Here is a 21,519-nt window from a genome sequence, read left to right as displayed (position 1 = left end):
CCCTAGCGAGCTCGCCCCGGGGCGGGAACCCTACAGGCACCCTAGCGAGCTCGCCCCGGGGCGGGAACCCTACAGGCACCCTAGCGAGCTCGCCCCGGGGCAGGAACCCTACAGGCACCCTAGCGAGCTCGCCCCGGGGCAGGAACCCTACAGGCACCCTAGCGAGCTCGCCCCGGGGCAGGAACCCTACAGGCACCCTAGCGAGCTCGCCCACGGGCCGGGAACCCTACAGGCACCCTAGCGAGCTCGCCCACGGGCCGGGAACCCTACAGGCACCCTAGCGAGCTCGCCCACGGGCCGGGAACCCTACAGGCACCCTAGCGAGCTCGCCCACGGGGCGGGAACCCTACAGAAACCCTAGCGAGCTCGCCCACGGGGCGGGAACCCTACAGGCACCCTAGCGAGCTCGCCCACGGGGCGGGAACCCTACAGGCACCCTAGCGAGCTCGCCCCGGGCCGGGAACCCTACAGGCACCCTAGCGAGCTCGCCCACGGGGCGGGAACCCTACAGGCACCCTAGCGAGTTCGCCCCGGGGCGGGAACCGATAGAAGTCCTGCCGTTGCAAGCATGGGATTTCCAGCGAGCCCAGGCGGGCACACCCGGAGCTGATCCCGGGAAGGTGGCACAGGCTCACAGGGCAGTGGCAGCTCAAGTCTGACCAGGGAATTAGGTCTTGTCCAAAGACACTGGGACAACCCCAACCCCAACCCCAGAGTGACCCTTCCCCCGCGGTGACCTGTGGGCATTGGGCGTCACCCCCTCGCCGTGGGCTGATGGCTCTAGGGCCAGGCCTGTGGGGAGAGCGGCCAGTGCCCCAGGGAGGCGCTGGGAGTGGCAGTGACCTGGGTGCAGGGATGGAGGGAGGGGGGCAACCCCTGGAGTCTCCAGCAATTAAAGATGAAACTGTAATTAGAGCTGATGTCAGGTGATGCAACCTCCAGGAATACAGCCGGACGAAACCGCCACCCCTGGGTGGAGGGCGAGCAAGGGGACCGGGGCGCCCCAGGCGTGCCCCCAGGCTCCCCAGAGCTGGGCCCCCCCGACCGTGCGGTGGCCGCAGACCCCAGAGAGCCGCCAGCCTGAGCCCCGCACAGCTGCCCGAGAACGAAGCCCGTGGGCGATACGGGGCCCCGAACGCTGACCACGTGGGTCCTAGAGCCGGCGCCCGGGCGCGCTGCAGGGGAGCGGGACCCCCCTGGCCCCCTCCCGCCGGCCGAGCACCCCGCGCCTCCCGCTGCGGAGCTAGGGGCGGGATCCTGGGACGGGCGGACGTGACGCACCTGTCATCGGCTACACTGTATCCTGGGGCCGGTGCGGGCTCCACCGGGCGAGGAGCCGCCGGAGCCGGGAGGGAGCGAGAGGGCCCCGGGCCGCCCCGATCTATGAGGCTCCCTGCACGGTGAGGGCTGCGGGGAGCTGGGGGGCAGAGCAGGGGGCACCGGGGAGCTGGGGGGCAGCTGGTGTGTGTGTGGGGGGTGCGCTACAGGGGCAGCTGGGGGGCAGAGCAGTGGGGTGCAGGGGCAGCTGGGGGCAGAGCAGTGGGGTGCAGGGGCAGCTGGGGGGCAGAGCAGTGGGGTGCAGGGGCAGAGCAGTGGGGTGCAGGGGCAGAGCAGTGGGGTGCAGGGGCAGCTGGGGGGCAGAGCAGTGGGGTGCAGGGGCAGAGCAGTGGGGTGCAGGGGCAGCTGGGGGCAGAGCAGTGGGGTGCAGGGGCAGAGCAGTGGGGTGCAGGGGCAGTTTCGGGGCACAGGAAAGGGACTAGGAACCAAGTCGGAAGCAGGAATGAGGTGAGGCGGGAGGCTAGGGCCAGGGTTCAGGGAGCCAGGCCGAGGGGGCAGCATGGGACGGACATAAGGTGAGGAGAGCAAAGGAAAGAACTGGGCAGAGAGAGCTTGGTGTGGGGACAGAGTCTGGCAGGGGGCCAAGCGGAAGCCGGGGGAAAGGGGAGCGAGGGAGGGGGCTTAGGCAGATGGGAGAGCTGGGAGTTAGGGGTCCCTTGGGAGAACACACAACAGCATTTAATTCTTCCCTTAAAGGAGTGATTTATCCAACTCCCCTCCTCCTCCAGTCCCCAAATAGCTCTCTCTTCTGGTGTGTTTAGGAGGAGGTGCTGGGACAGTGCAAAGTGTACCCTCTTCTGAAGGGGCTAACCCTGTCCCATTTGCTGGGGGCTGGACCAAGACACGTCTGCAGCACTGTCATGTATCCCTGCCTATCTTGGGCATGGAAGGAGCCAGGAGAATAGCTGTCCAATAGCTAGACACTCACTTGGGAGTCACAGTTTCTGGGTTCCTATCCTGCTCCTACCACTGATGTGCTGTGTGACTTAACTTCCCTGTGCCTCCTTTTCCCCCCATGAGTCAGGGATGATACTTGCGACCAATGATTACTGTGTGTAAAATACTTTGGGATCGTCCGAGAATGAGGTCTCATAAAAAATCAAAATATCATCTATCATAATTATGATTATTCAGTGGCCTCTGTGTAGTTTTGTCAGGTGGTCTGTCTTTGGCTGCTTGTTTTCTCTGTTTCAGCAGCACCCTATCTCTTCCGGAAGTGGGGAAACTTTGAAGGTTTTAGCAGCTGGTGTGGTCAGAAATTTACAACCATCAGTTTCCTCCTTAGAGGAGATCAGTCATATAAAAATACCCTGTTTGGGGTAGGGAATGAGGAAGGGAACGTAAATCTCAGGGCGAAGTAGGATAGAAACCTGGCTGAAGGCATCCCGTGTGCTGAGTTAGCAGTTTCAATCTGCAGTACATTTCCTCCAACTACTATCTACCACTTTCTGAGCTGTTCACACTTCGTTCTCACGCTCTCCAGCTCTTGGCATGTTTCCCTCTCCCAACATCTAGGCCTGTTTGATTTTCTCGAGTGTCATGGAGTCAGAGTTTAGGCATTTGAGGTGCTGAGCAAGCAGATGTTGCCGGTTTAATCACCCCCAGGTCTTCCTGAGTTCTTTTTCTTTTCTAACTGCACCTCAAAATCTTACAGTTTAGAACAGAACAAACAGTGAAACAAGATAAACGGGGCCCATGACTAACCCTGAGCATGAGAGAAATGCAATGATACTTCCTAGGCCTTCGGCATGATGACTTTAAGGGTGTGCCTACACATGGAAGTTGCACTAATTGAACTAAAGGCTGATATTCAACCACTGCAGTTAAATGAGTACAACTTCTGTTCGTGGATATGGTCAGTTCTAATAGTAAAGTCTTTAGGGCTGCCAGATGGTGTGAAGTCCTCTTATATGCCAATACAGACTTTTTGGGGGGTACTTCTGATTGTCAGTTATACGCAAGGCACTAGAGAACATTAACACTCATTCTTGCAGGTGGGTATGCATAAAGAACTACATGCATGGACTTTTCAAACATACTGTATGAACAACTCAAGGGTAGATCATGCAAGTGCTTTCCTGGAATAACTATAGCTTTACTTCAAACAAACCATTTAATAGAGGGTAAATAATAAGTAAAACTTGAGGCCTGTCAACTTAGAGGATCATTCATGTTATTAGTTCTGTGCATGTCCTGTCCATGTGGATGTCAGTGAGTGAGTTTCAAAGAGAAGCTGTTCATTAATGTAGCAGTAGTTTGGCTAATAGGTATTGCCTCAGTTAACCATTTACTAAGAATGTTCTGTATTTTCTAAGTTTCAGAGTAACAGCCGTGTTAGTCTGTATCCGCAAAAAGAAGAACAGGAGTACTTGTGGCACCTTAGAGACTAACAAATTTATTAGAGCATAAGCTTTCGTGGACTAGTCCACGAAAGCTTATGCTCTAATAAATTTGTTAGTCTCTAAGGTGCCACAAGTACTCCTGTTCTTCTTTTTTTGTATTTTCTAAGTGCATTCAAGGAGCATTTCATAGACATTAATTAAGCCTCAAAAATCTTTGTAGGGTGGCTAACTATCATCCCCATTTTATAGTTGGGTAAACTGAGGAGACGGGACGGTTGAGTGTAACTGATAGGCCAGTTTTTCATAGGCCTGATATTTTGGCTCACAAGACAGCTAGCTATCAGAGTGCCTTGCAGAAACGTTAAAAAAGTGAGAAGTCCTGATTTGCTAAAACTGTTCAGAAAAATAACCTTTGACACAGAGCTGTACCGTTTAAATGAGCAAGCAATGTCCTAACTGCAGTAGATAAGAATTCAAAAATGAGTAAGCAGCAGCTATTGATTATGCAGTTGAAAATTTATGCAATATGATAAAAGTCTGGAAATGGACTAAAAGTAATCTATATTTGTATAAGAAAAGAGGAACCAATAGGAACCGAAACTTCTAAACAGCCTATCTGTGCTAGGCTGTATGCAGGTCATTGGCACAGGCAAAGAGCACAGGCTGCCTGTGGCCGGTTGTAGGACTGGTTCTCACAGACTGTGGTATCTACACTCTTTCTGTGATGTGCTGTCTAATCAACTAATTATTTAATATATCCAGTCAAGTTGATTTCTAATTACTGAACAAATTCAAACCTTACTAAACCCCTTGTTGGAACAGTGTCCATGGCAGAGCTGGGAAAGAAGCCCAGGAGTTCTTTTCCCGAGCCCCCGATCTAACACGGCTGGTTGGTTTGGTGTTGTGTCCGCAGCCTGATTGTGTTTTTGTCACTCGGTGTGCTAATGGGAAATACTGGAAACTGATCCGAAAGACTTGAGATAGAAAGGGAAACCGAGGGCAGGACACGTAACACGAGAACCAGGGGTCACCCAATAAAATGAACAGGCAGCAGCTTTAAAACACATATAAGGAAGTAGTATTTCACACAACGGCGTCAACCACAGGAACTCATTTCCAGGGGATGTTGTGAAGGCCAAAGCGATAATGGGGTTCCAAAAGTTCATGGAGAATGGGTCCTTCAATGACTGTTAGCCAGGGTGGGCAGGGGATGAATCACCTGATTGCCCGGTTCTGTTCATTCTCGCTGGAGCACCGGGCATTGGCTGCTGCTGGAAGACAGGATCCTGGGCTAGATAGTAGAGCTGTTTTTTGTTTGTTTTTGACCATAGTCTGCTTGTGCAGAGTCTGCCTCCTGGAGCTTAAAAGAAGCACTTGGGAAAGGCAGATGAACCGTGAACTTGTGTGACCTTTTCTGACTCAGCCGCTTAGTGTAATATTTCAGTGAGCAGCTCGGCTTTGGCCTCCGGCAACAACATGCCACTACGGAAACCCCCCTTTCCTCTGCAATCTGCAGACAGGCTTCTGGACCCTGGCTTGTGGTGCATCACTTCATAATGGAGATACGGGAATGCAGTGGACAATGAAATGTTGCCATGTAGCAGCCCATCTGTCTGATTTGTTCACCCCTGAAACTAAGCTTTCACGATTTGTTTGTGTGAGATCTCTTATCTCCATTACACTTTTTAATGAGCTAAAAGCAAAAAGCCTGTTACAGTCATTCATGTTCCCTTTTCACAATAAGTTATGATTTATTTTTTTAATTTGCCGCTCCAGCCCTGTTCCCTGGTCCTTTAGCCAGCGTGAGCATTAATTGCTGATGGTGTCTGACAGGAATGCACCCCACTGACTTATTTCACATGCTTGTAAACTGAGTAGGGGGGAAGCTCTTGTGTAATTGTTAACAACTAACTGCTGGTGGGGGGATGTATCACACAGCTCTAGTGACTATTAATGCACTGGCCCAGGCGCATGCAGAGGTTGGGGGCGGGGGGTGATATGAATATTCTCACTCCTGCGTGAAGTGGGACTGGCTTTCAGTGTGACATTTCACCCAAACCCAAACTCAGATCCTTGGTTGTGGAGTTTGAAATGCTGCCTCAGGTTACGAGCAGGTGAGAGTCGGATCACAGAGAGGTTCCTTCTGCTGGGGACAGGCTAGGAGCATGTTTAAGGAGACTTTCCAAGAAGGATCTGGATCTCCAATGTGTCCATCTGACGTAACTACAGAGGTGTTGTCATGTTTTGTTTCTGTGTAGTTTTGTGTTGTTAGCCTCGTGCCTCTTCCCTGCAGTGCAGTCTGGGGCACCGCTGTCTGAGCAGAGCCAGAAGAGGAGACGATCAGGCAAACTGTCCTTTTGTTCTGCCATTCAGCAGCATTCAGAAGGAAACCCAAGGCTGGGGACTTTTTTCCATGTTGCGCCTCGGGTTGAATCTGCCTATCGGTCAATGATCCCAGGATACAAATCAGCAGTTTGTCTGGCAGGCAGTAATTTCACTCGCCCACAATGGGTTCATGGCTGCCAGATGACAGGATATTTTCTCCTAGGCTGGGTGTGGCATATTCAGTTCCAAATCTAACATTGGAAAGGCGACTAACTCCGTGACAGTCAGCACACAAACACTTCTCTAGGAGCCTGGTGCTGCCCTTGCCGTACCAAAGGGTTGTGCAGTCATGGCTTTGTTTTAAGGGTGAGCTTCTAGGAGGGATGTGGGGCTTTTTGGTCCAGGGGATGTTCAGTTATGTGATCGGGGATGAAGCACCCAAACCCAGTGCACATTCTAAGTCAGTTGTGTGAAGGACTCTCACTCTCGGTCTTTGCCCTCTGCAGCCCGCTTGTCTGATGCCGCCTTGGAGGAGGAAGGTGCCATTATGGAGTGCTGTCATGGAGGCTACACTGTGTATCCACACGTGCCTTTGGCTGATTCCAGCCTGGATTCCCTTGCTCATGCCAAATGGACTTGCACATGGTTCAGAACTCGAGCCTGGGGCTAAAACCCAGGAGATGGCTCAAGGCTCCGGAGAGTTAACCTGGGCCGTGCACTTAAATGTGCCAGCGGGGTTGTCCTCCCGTGAGGAGGAGCTGGAGCGACAGGCAGACGAACTGGCCAGGACAGGAGGCCTGGTGAACCTGGGCCGGATTGGGGAGTTAAAGGGCCATTACCTCTTCGCCCACCAACCAAATGGCCAGACAGAACGAGGACCTGAAGCAATACGGAGATCGGTAGAGGCTTTATTTGCACAGCATGACAGCGTGCGGTGGCACTCTGAGCAGAAGCTTCTGAAGCGCTCCAAACGCAGCCTGCACTTTAATGACCCCGAATACCCCAACCAGTGGCATCTGGTGAGTGTCCTTCCTGTGCTAGCGGTTGTGGGATCTCGCTGCAGCGCTGGCAGGGTGAGCCCTGGGATTTGCCTGGAAATGGGGGGCGACCGGTGGGGGGGGGGGGGAACGGCCTCTTGGAGATCTGAAGGGATTTTCTTTCGTTAACAAACTCCAAGAAACAAAGGAACTGTTTGGCCCAGTTCCCAGCGCACAAGTGATCATGTCGCCAAACCACTGCCCTGGCTGGCATGCTTGGCAAATAGGGCAATGAGGTCCTGTCCCATCCTTGGAGGTGCTTCCTCCAGGTCGGGGGAATGCCCTGCCTCACTCTGGGTTGTACTCCCATCTCCTAGGGCTGGTGATCCAGTGCCTCTCACTAGTGGCGTGCTCACTTGAAATCAGCTGCGCTGGGAGAGTGAGAAACTGACCTGTTCTGGTTCTTACTGGAACAGGGAGGTGGCAGAGGCCAGACAAAGCTTTGTGCTGGGGAAATGGCCTGCGTTTCACACTGGTATGGAAGTTCCCAAGCCCTCCTGCTGCTGCAGGGGATAGATACCAGTTTAAGGCCTTATTTGTTTGATTGATTAATTGATTTGGGAGTGCTGGGCTCCCACAGCTCCAGCTGGCCATTGGGAGCTTTAGGTGCTCATCGTCTCTGAAAGTCAGGCCCATAGGGACTCGGTCACGAGGCTTCTTGCACTCCCAGCCATCAGCTTCATGCCTTTCCCTAAGCAATGGCGGAGAGCAAATGCTCCTGTCATCTGCCTGGGAGCCAGGATCCCGGTGCGCTCCGACCCTCCTTCCTCAGCCGCTGCCCCAGCTCTGCTGTTGCTCATCCCTCCTTCTTTCTGCCGGCGCTTAGAACAATCGGAGGACCCCGGGAAAGGATATCAATGTGACGGGCGTGTGGGAGCGGAACGTGACAGGCCGCGGCGTGACCGTCGTGGTCGTGGATGATGGCGTGGAGCACACCAGCCAAGATATACAGCCAAATTACGTGAGTACCCCCACAGCCTGGCTCTGGAGTGGGATGCGCCAGCTGGGTCTGAGATAAGAGCAGCCAGGAGGCCAGAGCAAGTGGTGGCCTAGGAACAGCCCAGACATGAAACTCTTCCCCTTGTAGCTCCACTGTAGCTGGCAGCCGCGTGGCTGTTCACAGGACTCAGAGCCCATTAGCAGCAGCACTTCTTAATCCACCTGGAGGTGTCTCTTGTGCCACTGATGCTAGTCCTCTCCCGCAGTCCCTGCCGGTCACTGGGAATGGGTGAGACGGGAGTTGGCACCGGAGGCTCCTGCACTCTGGTTGTAGTAGCTGACTGGACTGGCGTGTCTCTGGTGTGCAGGAGGCTACGTGAACACTGCACAGACTGCTAGTGAGTATCAGATGTCTGGGGCCTGCTGTGCCAGGTGAGCCTGGAGATCTTACAAGCTGCTCCCGTAAGCAGCGAGGCAAAGCCAGGGCTGCTCACCGGGAAGGAGCTTTCCCTTGTCTGTGGAGGGAGAAGTGGGGGTCATGTTTGCTCCCTGCTCCAGGGTGAAATGAGGGCACTTTGCCTTTGTTTGCAATCATTTCTGTTGGCTGAGGGGCTCTGGCTTTGGGTGCTGCAGACATTCCCTGTCTCTACTGGCAGGCTGGGCAGAGAGCAGCTACGTGGGGAGGGGTGAATGTCCCAGCAGTGGCTAGGAAGATGCCTATTAAATCGCATGGCAGAGGCCAGCCGGCTGTGTGTTGCCCTCTGTGTCCAGCTTCCAGACAAAGAAAGAAATGGAAACCATGTTTCTCAAGCACACCTGGTCATTGACCGGTGTAGATAAGAAGCTGGCAATCACAGAGAGAAGTAGACTCACTTAAAAGCAGAACCAGAGAGGACACTATCCGGGAATCCTGGGCATGCTGTGAACTGGCTGGGATGGGGAGAAGGACATATTTTCTAAGTGCTAAAATGTCTTTAAATGTGACTGCCATTCCACTGCCCATCAGGAAACCAGCGCTGGTTCTGCTAATACTCTTCCACAGTGATACATAATGGGGTTTGGTCACTAACCCACATGGACCCTGCCTTTGCGTTCTTTAAGTCTTCAGCCTATGCTTTCCAGGCCTGCTAACGTGGTATTAAATCCTGCTTTCTCCAAAGAAAGAAGACCTCTAAGCTACGGTTGTTGGTCTGTTTCAGAGCCCTGAAGGCAGCTATGACTTGAACTCCAATGACCCCGACCCTATGCCCCGCCCTGACGCCGAAAATGGGAACCACCACGGGACCCGGTGCGCTGGTGAAATCGCAGCTGTCCCAAACAACGGCATCTGTGCCGTGGGAGTTGCCTACGGCAGCCGCATTGCAGGTATGCCACCTTTGCATGCTGAGTTCGGTGCCTTTTTCAGTCCTCTCTGCTGTGTATTGTCCCCTTGTCTAGAGGGGTGGTTTGATTGGCGTGTGTTGGCTTTGCTCCCGTGCCAAGCGGTTTGAGTCAGGTTGGTGAGTTAGTCAGCATTTTTGCAAGGGAAATATCAGTGATCTCTCATTTCCCCCATGTTTTGGGGTGTTTGGATGTTGTGGGTTGGCTTGGACCCATTTCTGTGTTGCTCGAGCGGCTGTTCCCTACACGTGTAAGTTCGGTTGATGTTTGGGAAGTTCCCTGGCTGCCTACAACAACTACGCTATGGCCTTGTGGACTTATAGCCTCGTGCAGATGTCCAGGAAGCCAGTATGATCAGACAGGGCCACTGACACACCTGGTGGTTTGGAGAAAGTCTGGTTTCTTTTCAGCTCTGAAAGTGGTTGTGCCCCAGTGTCTCCATGGTGCGAGAGGCCCCACTCCACGTGCGAGAGGCTGGCTGGTGAATCTTGCATTGGCCATTGGTGCTTTCCACTCACAAACGGGGCCAAAAGCTTCCTGCTCCGACTGAAACGAGTCTTGGATAAACGTGCACGCTGGTGGCAAGCAGTTTGGTTCCCAGAATCCTTCCGCACCTTGTGATTCCAGTGAAGTGAAGTGGTGTACCATCCCCTACAGACCTTGCTGGTCACCTAGCCCTTCGTCTCCGCAGACATGATGTGCACAGACGTGGCTGCACATCTGTTCTGTGCAAAACCAGGGAAACGGTTCCCCTTGACTTTGCCCTTTGGTTTTAGTAGGTACTGAAACCACCTTGATGCCCATTGATTTCAGTGAGAGAATTTAGCCCCGCAAGGGGGGAGGGTCCCAGAGCTCAGACGCTCTGCTGAAGTTTCATAGCCCGGCAGTCCAAGCCGTGAGCCCAACTCAGCTGCTATGGGACAGCCACAGGTGTTTAATTGCAGTACAGACATACCCACTGGATGCCTATGAATTTAATAGTCCTGTGTTTTCACTCTGTCCAGCAGATGGTGCTGCTCTCCTTAGAATGAATCCAAATGTCCCATGAACACCAGTAGTTTAGCACCAGCCAGAACTCTGGAGGTGCAGGGTAAAACCAGGGAGACCATATGCTGTGGTAGTAAAATGGAACCGAAAGAGGAGACTAAAGTCCTACATGGTTAATTTGTTCTGTTTCTTGGAGCAGTTCCCCCGTCCATGGCTTTTTCTGCACAGCCCCTCAGTAAGTGTGCACTGCTGTAGGGCCCCTCTGTAATGTGCACCTGCCTGGTTCCACCCTGGCTTGGAGGTTTTGGTCATTGCCATTGGAAAGTAGAGCTTATTTAGCAGAGTGCAACAGGAAGGATGGGACTGTGGTTTAAACCATGGGGCTGGGCGTAGGGAGGATCTAATCCCAGCTCTGCCAGGGTGACCTCAGGCAAGACACGTCTTTTCTCCATGCCTCAGTTTCCCCATTGGAGAAATGAAGCTGTGTCCCTTGCAGAGGAGGTGAGAGCGTAAATGAATGTCTCTCCCATTCGTTGCAGTAGCTCTGTGGATGGAAGGTGCTATAGATGTGCAGAGTGTCACTATAGTAATTAAATTGGGTGCCAGCAGCCAGATTTTGTTCTCTAGGGCATAGTAAATTAAACAATATGAAGTGTTGCCATAAATTGACCCCATGGGTTGGAGGGAGAGGAGGCGAGGAAAGCCAGCTGCACTCTCAGTTTATTCCTCAGGAATCTGTGCTTGCTAAGAGTGATCAAACCATAATCTGAACCTGCCCGAATCTGTGAATTGGGTACAGCTCAAGCAAGGCGGGAACCAGGCGGATCAGCCTCTGGCTAAGGGGTGGGACAGGGGACGTCTCCCTCTGCCAAGCATTCACTTGCAGTCCTGAGACCACACATGGCTTGGTGCAAGGGCTGGATTTCAGAGAGCTGGGAGAGGTGCAGTGCCAGTGCTGCTTTCATTCGACTTCTTCGCCGCTGGGGCGGGGACTGTTCCACTGGGACAGCAAATAAGGCACTTGTGCTGCACCGGCCTGGAGCGGAAACTGGTGGGTGTTTCCTCGGTGATACAGATTTTAATTCGGGCGTATGCATGGTTTCCATTTGTAACGTTATTTGCTAACCTAAACTGTGATGCAATACCATTTGACTATCGACTCTTTGGTTCCCTGAAAGCATGTGTCCAGTTTAAGATTTCATTTGTTTTTAATCTAGCCTCTGGAGTCGGGGTTACTCTACTGTGAAATACTCAGTGTCTTGATCACAGAAATCTGGTGGTCCTGCAGCTTAGAAGCCTTTCTGATTAATAATATATTGAGCAGATACATATCCGCTTCTGCCTAAAGGATCCCTAAATACTTAGCAACCTATAGATAATGGGATCGTTTCGCCCACTGCTGCATTACAGCTGTGTCTGGGGTGGAACACATCAGCTGTGTAACAGTGCACAGCACAGCAATTTAGGACAGGTGGCTTAAAAAATACGGTCTCCAGCTGAGACTATAGGGGGGCTGGGGAGGCAGAATAGAATTGTCTGAATTGGAGTATGGCCAGGATGCCTCAGTCCTAGTGAAAAGCACCAGGGGATCTTTGGGGACCCCAAGGGCACATCTGTGCTGCAGCTGGGATTGAGCCTTCCAGCCCATGTAGACAGACTCGTGGCAGTGGGATTCACTCTACCAAGCGAGAGAGAGAGCCACGTGGCTGTTACAGCCCTGGTGGAGGCTCGGGCTAGCCACCTGATCGGGGGGCGGGGGCGGGATTGAGCTTGTGTGACGAGCTGGTGCGGCAATGTCCACATTGCTATTTCTAGCCAGCTAGAACCCCACTTGTGTGAGTCTGTCTCCCCAGCATGCTCCCAGCGCGTGTGGACGTACCCCAGGAGGTCAAGACTTTGGCCTTTTGTCTCATCTGACCCACCCTTTCCCCTTCACTCATCCCTTTGCCGCCCTTCCCCATCCTCCTACTCCAGCTCCCAAGTTCAGAGCAGAGACGTGCAAATCACCCAGCGACCGGACGCTGCTTCCAGGCAGCAGCCCCTCGTGTTTCACTGGCAGACTCCTTATCTGCCTCTCCTTGCCGTGGGGTGAGGGGCTCTGGCAGTTTGTAAATGGGAGGCTTGGGCTTTCCTTTCACTAGCCCAGAACGAGCCTCTGGGTGGCTTGACAAGCCCTCGCCTGAGTCCAGGGAATCCATCTCCGGTTACTGCCTTGTTCCCGGCGCAAGCGAACCGGTTTAGCCTGATGCTGGGACCGTAGATGTCCCTGCTGGGAACCTGCCGAGGAGTTGGTTCACACTGTTTTTACAACTAACATGATCCATTACAGTCATGCTAATTGTCCTTTGTTGTGCAGGCATCCGAGTCCTGGATGGGCCCCTCACAGATAGCATGGAGGCTATCGCTTTCAACAAGCACTATCAGATCAATGACATCTACAGCTGCAGGTGAGCCCAGAGCACCGTGCTAAGGGGCATGGGGCAGGTCCTGCCAAAACACATGGCACAACTGCCCTTAGCGTGAGTGGTGCCGAGCCCGGTGCTGGGCTCCTTTCCCGGGATGTACTGGCAAAATCAGAGATGTGGTTGTCTGATTGTTACGGGGCTGCTGCCCCGTTCCCTCCACACCAGCTCCCGTCCTTCCCTTCCGCTTCTAAGGAGCAGCTCGGCCGTGAGCACCAAAACCCATAGCACCTTTCCCCTTTGTGTGCTCACGTTTAAACGAGATTAAAACGCTCAAGGGAGGTTTCCCCCTTTCCTTGGTGGGATAATGTCTGCTGGAAGGAACGGCCGGTCTGGAGACACACCAGCTGTTTGGGGCCAGGGGCAGGAATTCTCCTGGTGTCTGGTCCAGGAGACGGGGATACCCAGAGAGATGCACTAGGACTTTGCAGATCTCTAGCTTTCATTAAAAGGCTTTGAAGACCCCAGTGAAGGCCCATGAGATGGGTTGGCATTGCCGTCCCTGCTGGGAGGATGGGAACTGAAGTGCAGAGGTTAGAGGCAGAATCCTGGCGCCCTGGCTTCCAGTGCATTGCTCGGAGCATTAGCCCACACTTCTGTCCTCCCAGCCCTGGTTTGGGATTCGGACCTGGGATCCCGCGGGAAGCACCAGGGGGCTCTTAGCGCTGCATTGGGAGCCTTGGCCTGGTGTCCCAGGGGCTGAGCTTTTATTAAGCCATGTGGTATGTTTCCTCCTGGCGGCAGAAGAATCCACACCACAAACACAGCCACTGTGTGCGGGGGTCTGTGTGTTCTCAGCAAGGCCCTGTCTGGAAGGAAGGCAGGAGCTGGCCATGGGGACACGGGCTTGGGCTGCATATCTTTTGGAATCAAGCTTTCCAAGCGTCTCCTGCCCCAGCCTGCCTTGCCAGGAGTCCTGCACAGCTGAGCCGGGTGGAGGTTTGCAGCCTGTCATATTTCAGGGGTGGGGCTGTGATTTTATTGTGTCGGTGCTGTTGAAGGCTGAAGTACACTGTACTCAGTGCCCCTGGATGGGAGTCTGTCTGTGGGCCTGTCCCTTGGGAGATTCTCTAGCGCCTTTTAAAACTGCTCCAACTAAACTGACTGTAAAACCAGGTAGAGCTGTGGGGTAAACCCAGTTAAGGTGGCTTGACCGATCCTTAATCGGCCAGCTTCCAGACGGGTGTAGACGGCCCCCGGTGACACCCAGCCTTGTGTGAAGGTGAGGCTTACAGAGGAAACTGGAGCCCCGAGGCACCCTGAGTGGGAGGTGCATTGTGAGCTGGAGTGTCTGGGGAGAATAACCTTACCCCAAATCAAACCATTGGACTCAGAGCCGGAGCATGGTCTGAACACGAGGGCAGGAGCCCAGGGCCCCCTCGGATGGATGGGAAAGTGCCGTGTGCTCAGCTCCCAGATGGCTGAGAGCTGGTCCTGTCTGACGAGCGCTTGGGGGCCTCTGCCCAGGTTTGCACTTAACTGGCACTAACCTGGTTGGCAGATTGGATAGATGATGGCCATGGCGACTGAGCTCCTTTCCTGCCCTAGAGGTGGGCCTTGCTGGGCAGGGTCGGGCTGCGTGTGGGAAGCTGCTCCTTGACCTGTCTGTGCTGCATGTGTCCTGTGGACTGATAAAGGGCTGCCAGTCGGGCCCCTTTTCCCAGCACTACAGTCACGCATGAAAACTTGAATTCAAAGCAGCATCCCAAGGTGACTGTGTCTTTTCATGGTGTCTCTCTTCACAGCTGGGGGCCGGATGATGATGGCAAAACTGTGGATGGTCCTCACCAGCTAGGAAAGGTATAAAAAACGGAGCCAGCCCCAGGGCGACCACCTCGCCGGGAAATGCCTTGTAATTCTCGGTTTGCCTAAAGCCCAGAGCAGCAGGGACTGCCCTGTGGTGCAGAAAGCTCTTGTGCAACCCCATCGTGCAGCGCACACCGCCCCAGGTCACCGTGCCCCAGGGAGAGCTGTCGTTGCCTCAGAAAGGGTGACAGCCGGGGTTGTAGGGGATGGTGACTTGAAGTTCCAAGGAAAAGTTCATCTCACTGGGAAAGAAAGAGGCTCCAAGGGGGCCGAATAGACTCTCAGCCCCTTTGATACTTAACAGCTTTTGTATCAGTGAGCAGCTCAGAATCCAAGGAGTGCAACCTCGGAAGGCCTGGAAATGAATAAGGGATTCGGGCAAAGTATCCAGACCCTGATGAGTGAAATAAATGGCAGGGGGAGTCAGTCTGGAAGGGGCATGTAAAGGCGTTTAAGATGCCCCTGCCTGGGAGAAAGAGGTGGCTGGAAAGGAGAAGGAAGGAAGGAGTGATTTCTGGATTAATCCACCTGGGGGCTGGCTGGGCTTTCCTTCCCTCTCCCTAGAATGGCTGGTCTGGCAACTGCTGGAGTGTGGAGATAATCTGGCCCCTGGCAGACTCCAATCTAGCTCCACTGCTTGTTAAAATGTTCTATCAGGTCTATGAACAGCCCCTTCACTTCTTGCAAACAACTGTAAGTTATTGTGGCTGTGGGCTGAGGGTTTCTCTATATTTAGTCACTGCTCGGCACTGCAGCAGGAGAGCCTGCACTGTTACTGAGCAGCAAATGAAACACCCCCCGCCCCCCCAAAATGCAGGCAGAATCCAGGCTGCTGACTCTGATGCAGATCAAGGCCTGGCCCATTTCCGGCCCTAACGCATCATTAAGACACTGATGCTCTTGGCTTTCGCTAATGTGAGCATTTATCACAGCCATGCTGTGCACTAGCTCCCCATCCATGTGCCCGCCACCCAGTGTCTCACTCATGTGAGTAAGAGCCATCAACCCCCTCGTTTTTATCCATAGAGTACTTGATGGGCGAGAGCCTGGCTGACCCAGGTCCTGATCCAAAGCACGTTAAAGTCAGGGAAAAATATTCCCATTGGTTTCAGAGGTTTTGGGATCAGAGCCCGTCACAAACTCCCGAGAGTGCCCTGTGGCTGTTCTGGGGAAGGTGTGCAGCACACCTCGGGGAAGGTCTTGGGAGGCCGAGGCTGTGAGTGGAGCTGTGGAACTCCCTGCCTCTGGAGACCGGGATGGACACATAGCTCATCTCTTTGCCCAGGCGTTCCCTTGAAAACAGGGAGGCTGCCCAGTGGCCAGTGAACATGTTCCTTCCAGAGCCCTTTCTGCAGAACAGCCCATAGAAATGCACGCTCACCAGAGATGGACAGAAGAACATTGTCCCAATTCCCTAACAGCCTTCACCCTTCACTACCTTGTACGTTCTATTTGATGCCTAGAGTCTACAGTAATGGGCTTAGCTAGATGATGCCTCCTTTGGAGCGAGCGCCTAGAAATTCAAGTGCACGGCTCATGTTTAGCTCTCCACTAACACAGGATGGGGTTTCACTCTCTGTAGAGTTCGTTCTGCCACGCTGTGGCTGCATCTCTGCAACCACAGAACAACAGCTGTGCTGCAGCTCGGTGGCATGGATACAGATGCGTTAAAGCATATATCTCTGTCACGCTGTGGTTACAAATGGATTCCAGTTGTGCCTGTTCATTTATTATTTCCCAGCATTCATAGGCCTTCCAGAATGCTGAGACCAGCATCTGGGTCTCTAGTAGCTACCTAGCACCTCTGTAGCACGGTTCATCCAATTATCTCAGAATGTGTATAACAGATGCAGCCTCATACCGCTGCTGGGATGCAGGAGGAATGATCTTTGCTTCCTAGTTGGGTAAACTGAGGCACAGAGTGATTATGACTGACTTCTGTCACACAGTGAGCTGGGAATTGTAGCCAGAAGGTATTGACTCCCAGTTTCCAGCTCTGAGTGCCAAGACACAGTTTCTTAGCACATAACATGCTCATCAGAGGGGTCCATGCAATGAGCTCTTTACTAGATACTAGGGTCATTGCCTGTGCCTTTGAAAGTGCTGCCACCTCTGGGTTGGAACATGGGTGCTGCTAATGGAATCCAGCAATGTTACACAATAACGGGTTTAAGACAGGTTACCTTCTCCAGCTGAAACTGCAGGAGATTGTAAGAAAGCAGAACGTGATTCAGATCAACATAGTCAAAGCAGAGAAATATGGGCATCAGGGTCTGAAAGCTCTTTAATGTAAACTTGGGTAGCTGAGTCCAGACCTGGTGTAAGCAGGTTCAACTCAATTGGCTTCAATGGAGCGTCACCCTCTTACGCCAAGTCTGAAATTGACCCAGCATTTGCTGGTGGAAATGCTTTATAAAAGCACCTCGTTTCAGCAGGGCAGAGTGCAGAGCTGGGCGTTTTATGGTTTCTGGCTGGACTTGTGCCGGTAAGCCTGGATAAGGGAACAGTGGGAACTCACTCTTGAGCAGTAACATGGCGTTTCTCTTCCCCAGGCTGCCTTGCAACATGGGGTGATTGCTGGTCGCAGGGGCTTTGGAAGCATTTTCGTTGTGGCCAGCGGCAATGGAGGGCAGCACAATGACAATTGCAATTACGATGGTTACGCCAACTCCATCTACACCGTCACTATAGGTAACCTGCCGTGTGCATGTGCCTGTAACCCGGCCCCACTCTTATGAGCACGGACGATTGTTGAGTACCACCGCGAGTTGCCAGTTTTGCTCTCCAGTATGACCCCAGCAAGGAGCTGAGATCAGAGTCCTCTCCACAGTCCGCGTGGCTGCAGGCACCGACTTTAGGGCCTTGGAACAGAGGTGTGCGTGAAAGGCTCTCGCTGCTGCTTGGAGGGAATCCTTGTGCCATGCCCTAGAGAATGATTTTAAAAACGAGAATTAAGACTCTATTTTTTAAGGCAACATCTAATCCGGCTTCTCTAGGGCAGAAGCTGAGTGTGAGGTGGTAAAATCTGTGAAATAGTAAGCAGAATGAAGCGACTATATTTAATGAATCTGTAAACTCGGGGGTGGTCCCGTTAGACTGGAGAATAGCCAATGTGGTTCCTATTTTCAAGAAAGGGAAAAAAAGTGATCCGGGTAACTATAGGCCTGTTAGTTTAACATCTGTAGTGTGCAAGGTGCTGGAGAAGATTCTGAAAGAGAAACTAGTTGAGGACCTTGAAGTTAATGGCAAATGCGATAAATTACAGCATGGTTTTACGAAGGGCAGATCGTGCCAAACGAATCTGATCTCCTTCTTTGAGAAAGTAACGGACTTATTAGATAAGGGAAATGCGGTGGACCTAATATACCTGGATTTCAGTAAAGCGTTTGATACAGTACCCCATGAGGAACTATTGGTTAAAATGAAAAACATGGGGATCGATATGAAAATCCAGAGGTGGATAGGGAATTGGTTAATGGGGAGAATGCAGCGGGTCGTATTAAAGGGTGAATTGTCGGGTTGGAGGGAGGTTACTAGTGGAGTGCCTCAAGGTTCGGTTTTGGGACCCATCTTATTTAATCTATTTATAACTGACCTCGGGACCGATTGCAAGAGTGGGCTGATAAAGTTTGCGGATGATACGAAGGTGGGAGGAGTTGCAAACTCGGAGGAGGATAGGGATATTCTGCAGGGAGACTTGAATGAGCTTGTGAATTGGAGTATCAGAAATAGGATGAAATTTAATAGTAAAAAGTGTAAGGTGATGCACTTGGGGACGAATAATAACAATTTTAGTTACAAGATGGGGACGCATTGGTTAGAAGTAACGGAAGAGGAGAAGGACCTAGGGGTCCTTGTGGACCGCAGGATGACTATGAGTCGACAATGTGACGTGGCGGTGAAAAAAGCCAATGCGGTCTTGGGATGTATTAGGCGAGGTATATCTAGTAGAGATAGGGAGGTCCTGCTTCCATTGTATAAGGCGCTGGTGAGACCTCATTTGGAGTACTGTGTGCAGTTCTGGTCTCCAATGTTTAAAAAAGATTAACTCAAACTGGAACGGGTGCAGAGAAGGGCGACTAAGATGATCAGAGGAATGGAAAACCTGTCGTATGAAAAGAGACTAGAGGAGCTTGGGTTGTTTAGTCTGACAAAGCGAAGGCTGAGGGGGGATATGATTGCTATCTTTAAATATATCAGAGGGGTTAATACAAGGGAGGGAGAGGAATTATTCCAGCTTAGTACTAATGTGGACACGAGAACGAATGGATACAAACTGGCCGGGGGGAAGTTTAGGCTTGAAATTAGACGAAGGTTTCTGACCGTCAGAGGGGTGAAATATTGGAACGGCCTTCCGAGGGAAACGGTGGGGGCGACGGACCTGTCTGGTTTTAAGATTAAGTTGGATAAGTTTATGGAGGGAATGGTTTAATGATAAAACATAGTAGCCAAGGAAAACCAAGCAATGGTACATGAATAGCATAATGGCCAACAAGGGCCAGGCTAGAGACTCTTGCCTATATGCTCGGGGTATTACTGATCGCCATATTTGGGGTCGGGAAGGAATTTTCCTCCAGGGTAGATTGGCTGAGCCTCTGGAGGTTTTTCGCCTTCCTCCGCAGCATGGGGCAGGGATCACTAGCAGGAGGGTCTCAGCCAATTGAAGTCACTAAAACACAGGATTGGGGACTTCAACGGTAGAGTCCAGGGAAGGATCTTGCGGCCTGCAGCATGCAGGGGGTCAGACCAGATGATCATAATGGTCCCTTCTGACCTTAAAGTCTATGAGTCTATGAGTCTTCCCTGTAGAGCTGCCAGCCATGACAAAATATGTTTTGGTCTAGTTTCTCCTTCACGCCTTCCAGGGATCACCCACGTAATGTCCCTGTCTCTGTCAGAGTTGTTTGCACTGAAAGCCATCATGCACCAATCAAAAACCTACCAAACGGCAGCTGTTCTAATAGAAATCGCTGAGCCATGACCCCAGAATGACTGATTCAGGGGTTTGCCCCAAAGCCCAGGTTCATGACTACAACAGCAACCCAGCCCCTGTGACAGACGAGCATGCAGGAGCTGAACAGTAGACAATGGGCACTGGCCGCATAGCCTGCTAAACTGGTACCACTGCCTAAGGAAGGTGGTAACTCCTGCCCTAAGCATCCCATTTGGAAATTCCCAGATTCCCAAGTTCTGATCCGGCGAGGGTCTCCCTCCAAGCTGCTTAGAAATTCCACATCCGACAGGGCACGTCTGTAAGCGTGAGTGGCAGGGGAAAGTTTTCCCTGGCTAGCTGGGAAAAGCACTTTGAGATCCTTGGATGAAAGAGAAGTGCCTCTTCAAGGGTGTGAGAATCTGCCAGAGCCATTACATCCCCACCTGTCTGATTGCAGCTCTTCTGCAGTGCTTCTTTCCCAGATTTAAATACCCATTCGCTTGGGGGAGGGGGACCAGGATGGTGGGGACGGGGGAATGACAGAAGCTATAAGATTATGGGCTTCCTGGGACACCATAAACAGTTTAGAGCACGTTCATTTTGAACAAGTAGCTTTATCCCTTGCAATGAGCCTTCACTGCTGCAGCATCCCTGCTGTGTGGGGTTTTAGTTCCTAACCCCCCCGAGACGCCGCCCGTGACAACAGATGGCTCTGTAAGCTCTGGAGCCCAGGTGGAATGCAGGTGATGTGGGCTCCGCAAATGAAATGTAACTCTGTGATTGATGGCTTCCATTTACTGTGGCTAATGTAGGACCAGCAGGGAGAAAATGCATATTAAAATCTGTGCTCTCGCTGCAGAATGCGCAGTTAATGAGACGTCACCAGTATCTTCCCCACTTGCCTTCCTCACGTGCATTGCAGGATTTTGCTGCTTTCAGTTTTGCTGAATTACTGAAACTGTCCCCTTCAGGCAATAGTTCAGCTTTGCCCTGCATGAGAATTAGTGAGGAGGAAGGAATGGCACATAGGGCTAGGTACTAGGAACACCTGCCCTTTCTTGCTGTACAGCCCCTGGCAAGTCACTTCGCTGCAGCTGTTTCCCCAGCTATAAAGTGGGAGTAACTTGCCTACCTCTCATAGATGTCAGGGCTGATGAATGGTTGTGAAGGGCTAATTATTAAGACATCCAAGTAGCTGCCTGTGTTGATGATGATGATAATGCAGAGAAATGCAGCAAGTCTTCCCCTCCCATGCTCCCAGTGTATGAGAGGGGTTTTTCCATTCAGTTTAATATCCAAGATATTTCTGTATCCCGGGGAGGGAACGGGTGTGATGGGGATTGGGAGGAGATGCTTCTTTATGAGACTCTATACCAATGTGGCTATGGATAGAAAACTTGCTGAGAAACATAGCAGGCGGAGAGCTCTGCTTCGTGTCATCTGCTGGTATTTCACTGATTAAAATGAGGCTTAATATGGTAAATGTCTCTGGAAACTTCTTCCTAGAGGCCAAGCAGGGCACGTGTTTGCTGCAGGGCCCCTGTGCTGACACTGGAACAGGAAGGCTTTGTGGGAGGGTATGTACGGCAGCCCCAGCCCTGTAGGCCGCTGCCTGTAGTTCCGTGTCCGGGCAGCAGAATTACAGCATGCACCAGAGCCTGTGTTCCAGAACCAGACACTACGGGCAGCGTGCACAGAAGATAGCTGTGGTATAGTCTAACATACCGGTACTTAGCTCCATACGAACAGTAAGTTACTATGGGTATTGTTCTCCCCACGATACAGCTGGAGAAACTCGGGCACAGAGAGGGGAAGGAACTTGTCTAAAATCACAGGAAGTCCCGTGCAGAACTGGGATTAGAATCCTGTTCTCCGGGTGCTGGTTCTGTGATGTCACAGCTAGACCGGGCTGCCCCTCCGTAGATCCTGTAATCACGCTGTCTTTCATGGAGACTGATGTGTTGAGCGAA

General features: G+C 52.2%; 1 protein-coding gene across 1 annotated transcript in view; it reads left to right on the top strand.

The window, feature by feature from the left end:
- The first annotated feature begins 1,309 nt into the window (after positions 1 to 1,309).
- The window catches only part of PCSK7 (proprotein convertase subtilisin/kexin type 7), a 54,624-nt gene continuing 34,414 nt past the window's right edge, over positions 1,310 to 21,519 (top strand). The window contains exons 1-7 of the mRNA XM_054049539.1: positions 1,310 to 1,400; positions 6,512 to 7,024; positions 7,869 to 8,003; positions 9,181 to 9,346; positions 12,705 to 12,795; positions 14,556 to 14,610; positions 17,169 to 17,307. Of these exons, the coding sequence (XP_053905514.1) occupies positions 6,524 to 7,024; positions 7,869 to 8,003; positions 9,181 to 9,346; positions 12,705 to 12,795; positions 14,556 to 14,610; positions 17,169 to 17,307 (1,087 nt within the window). The 5' untranslated portion in view covers positions 1,310 to 1,400; positions 6,512 to 6,523. The remainder of the gene's footprint in view (positions 1,401 to 6,511; positions 7,025 to 7,868; positions 8,004 to 9,180; positions 9,347 to 12,704; positions 12,796 to 14,555; positions 14,611 to 17,168; positions 17,308 to 21,519) is intronic.

The sequence above is a fragment of the Malaclemys terrapin genome, chromosome 15 (genome assembly GCF_027887155.1).
Source record: "Malaclemys terrapin pileata isolate rMalTer1 chromosome 15, rMalTer1.hap1, whole genome shotgun sequence".
Taxonomy (NCBI): Eukaryota; Metazoa; Chordata; order Testudines; family Emydidae; genus Malaclemys; species Malaclemys terrapin.
The sequence above is the reverse complement of the archived record's forward strand: the minus strand, read 5'-3'. Positions and strand labels throughout refer to the sequence as shown.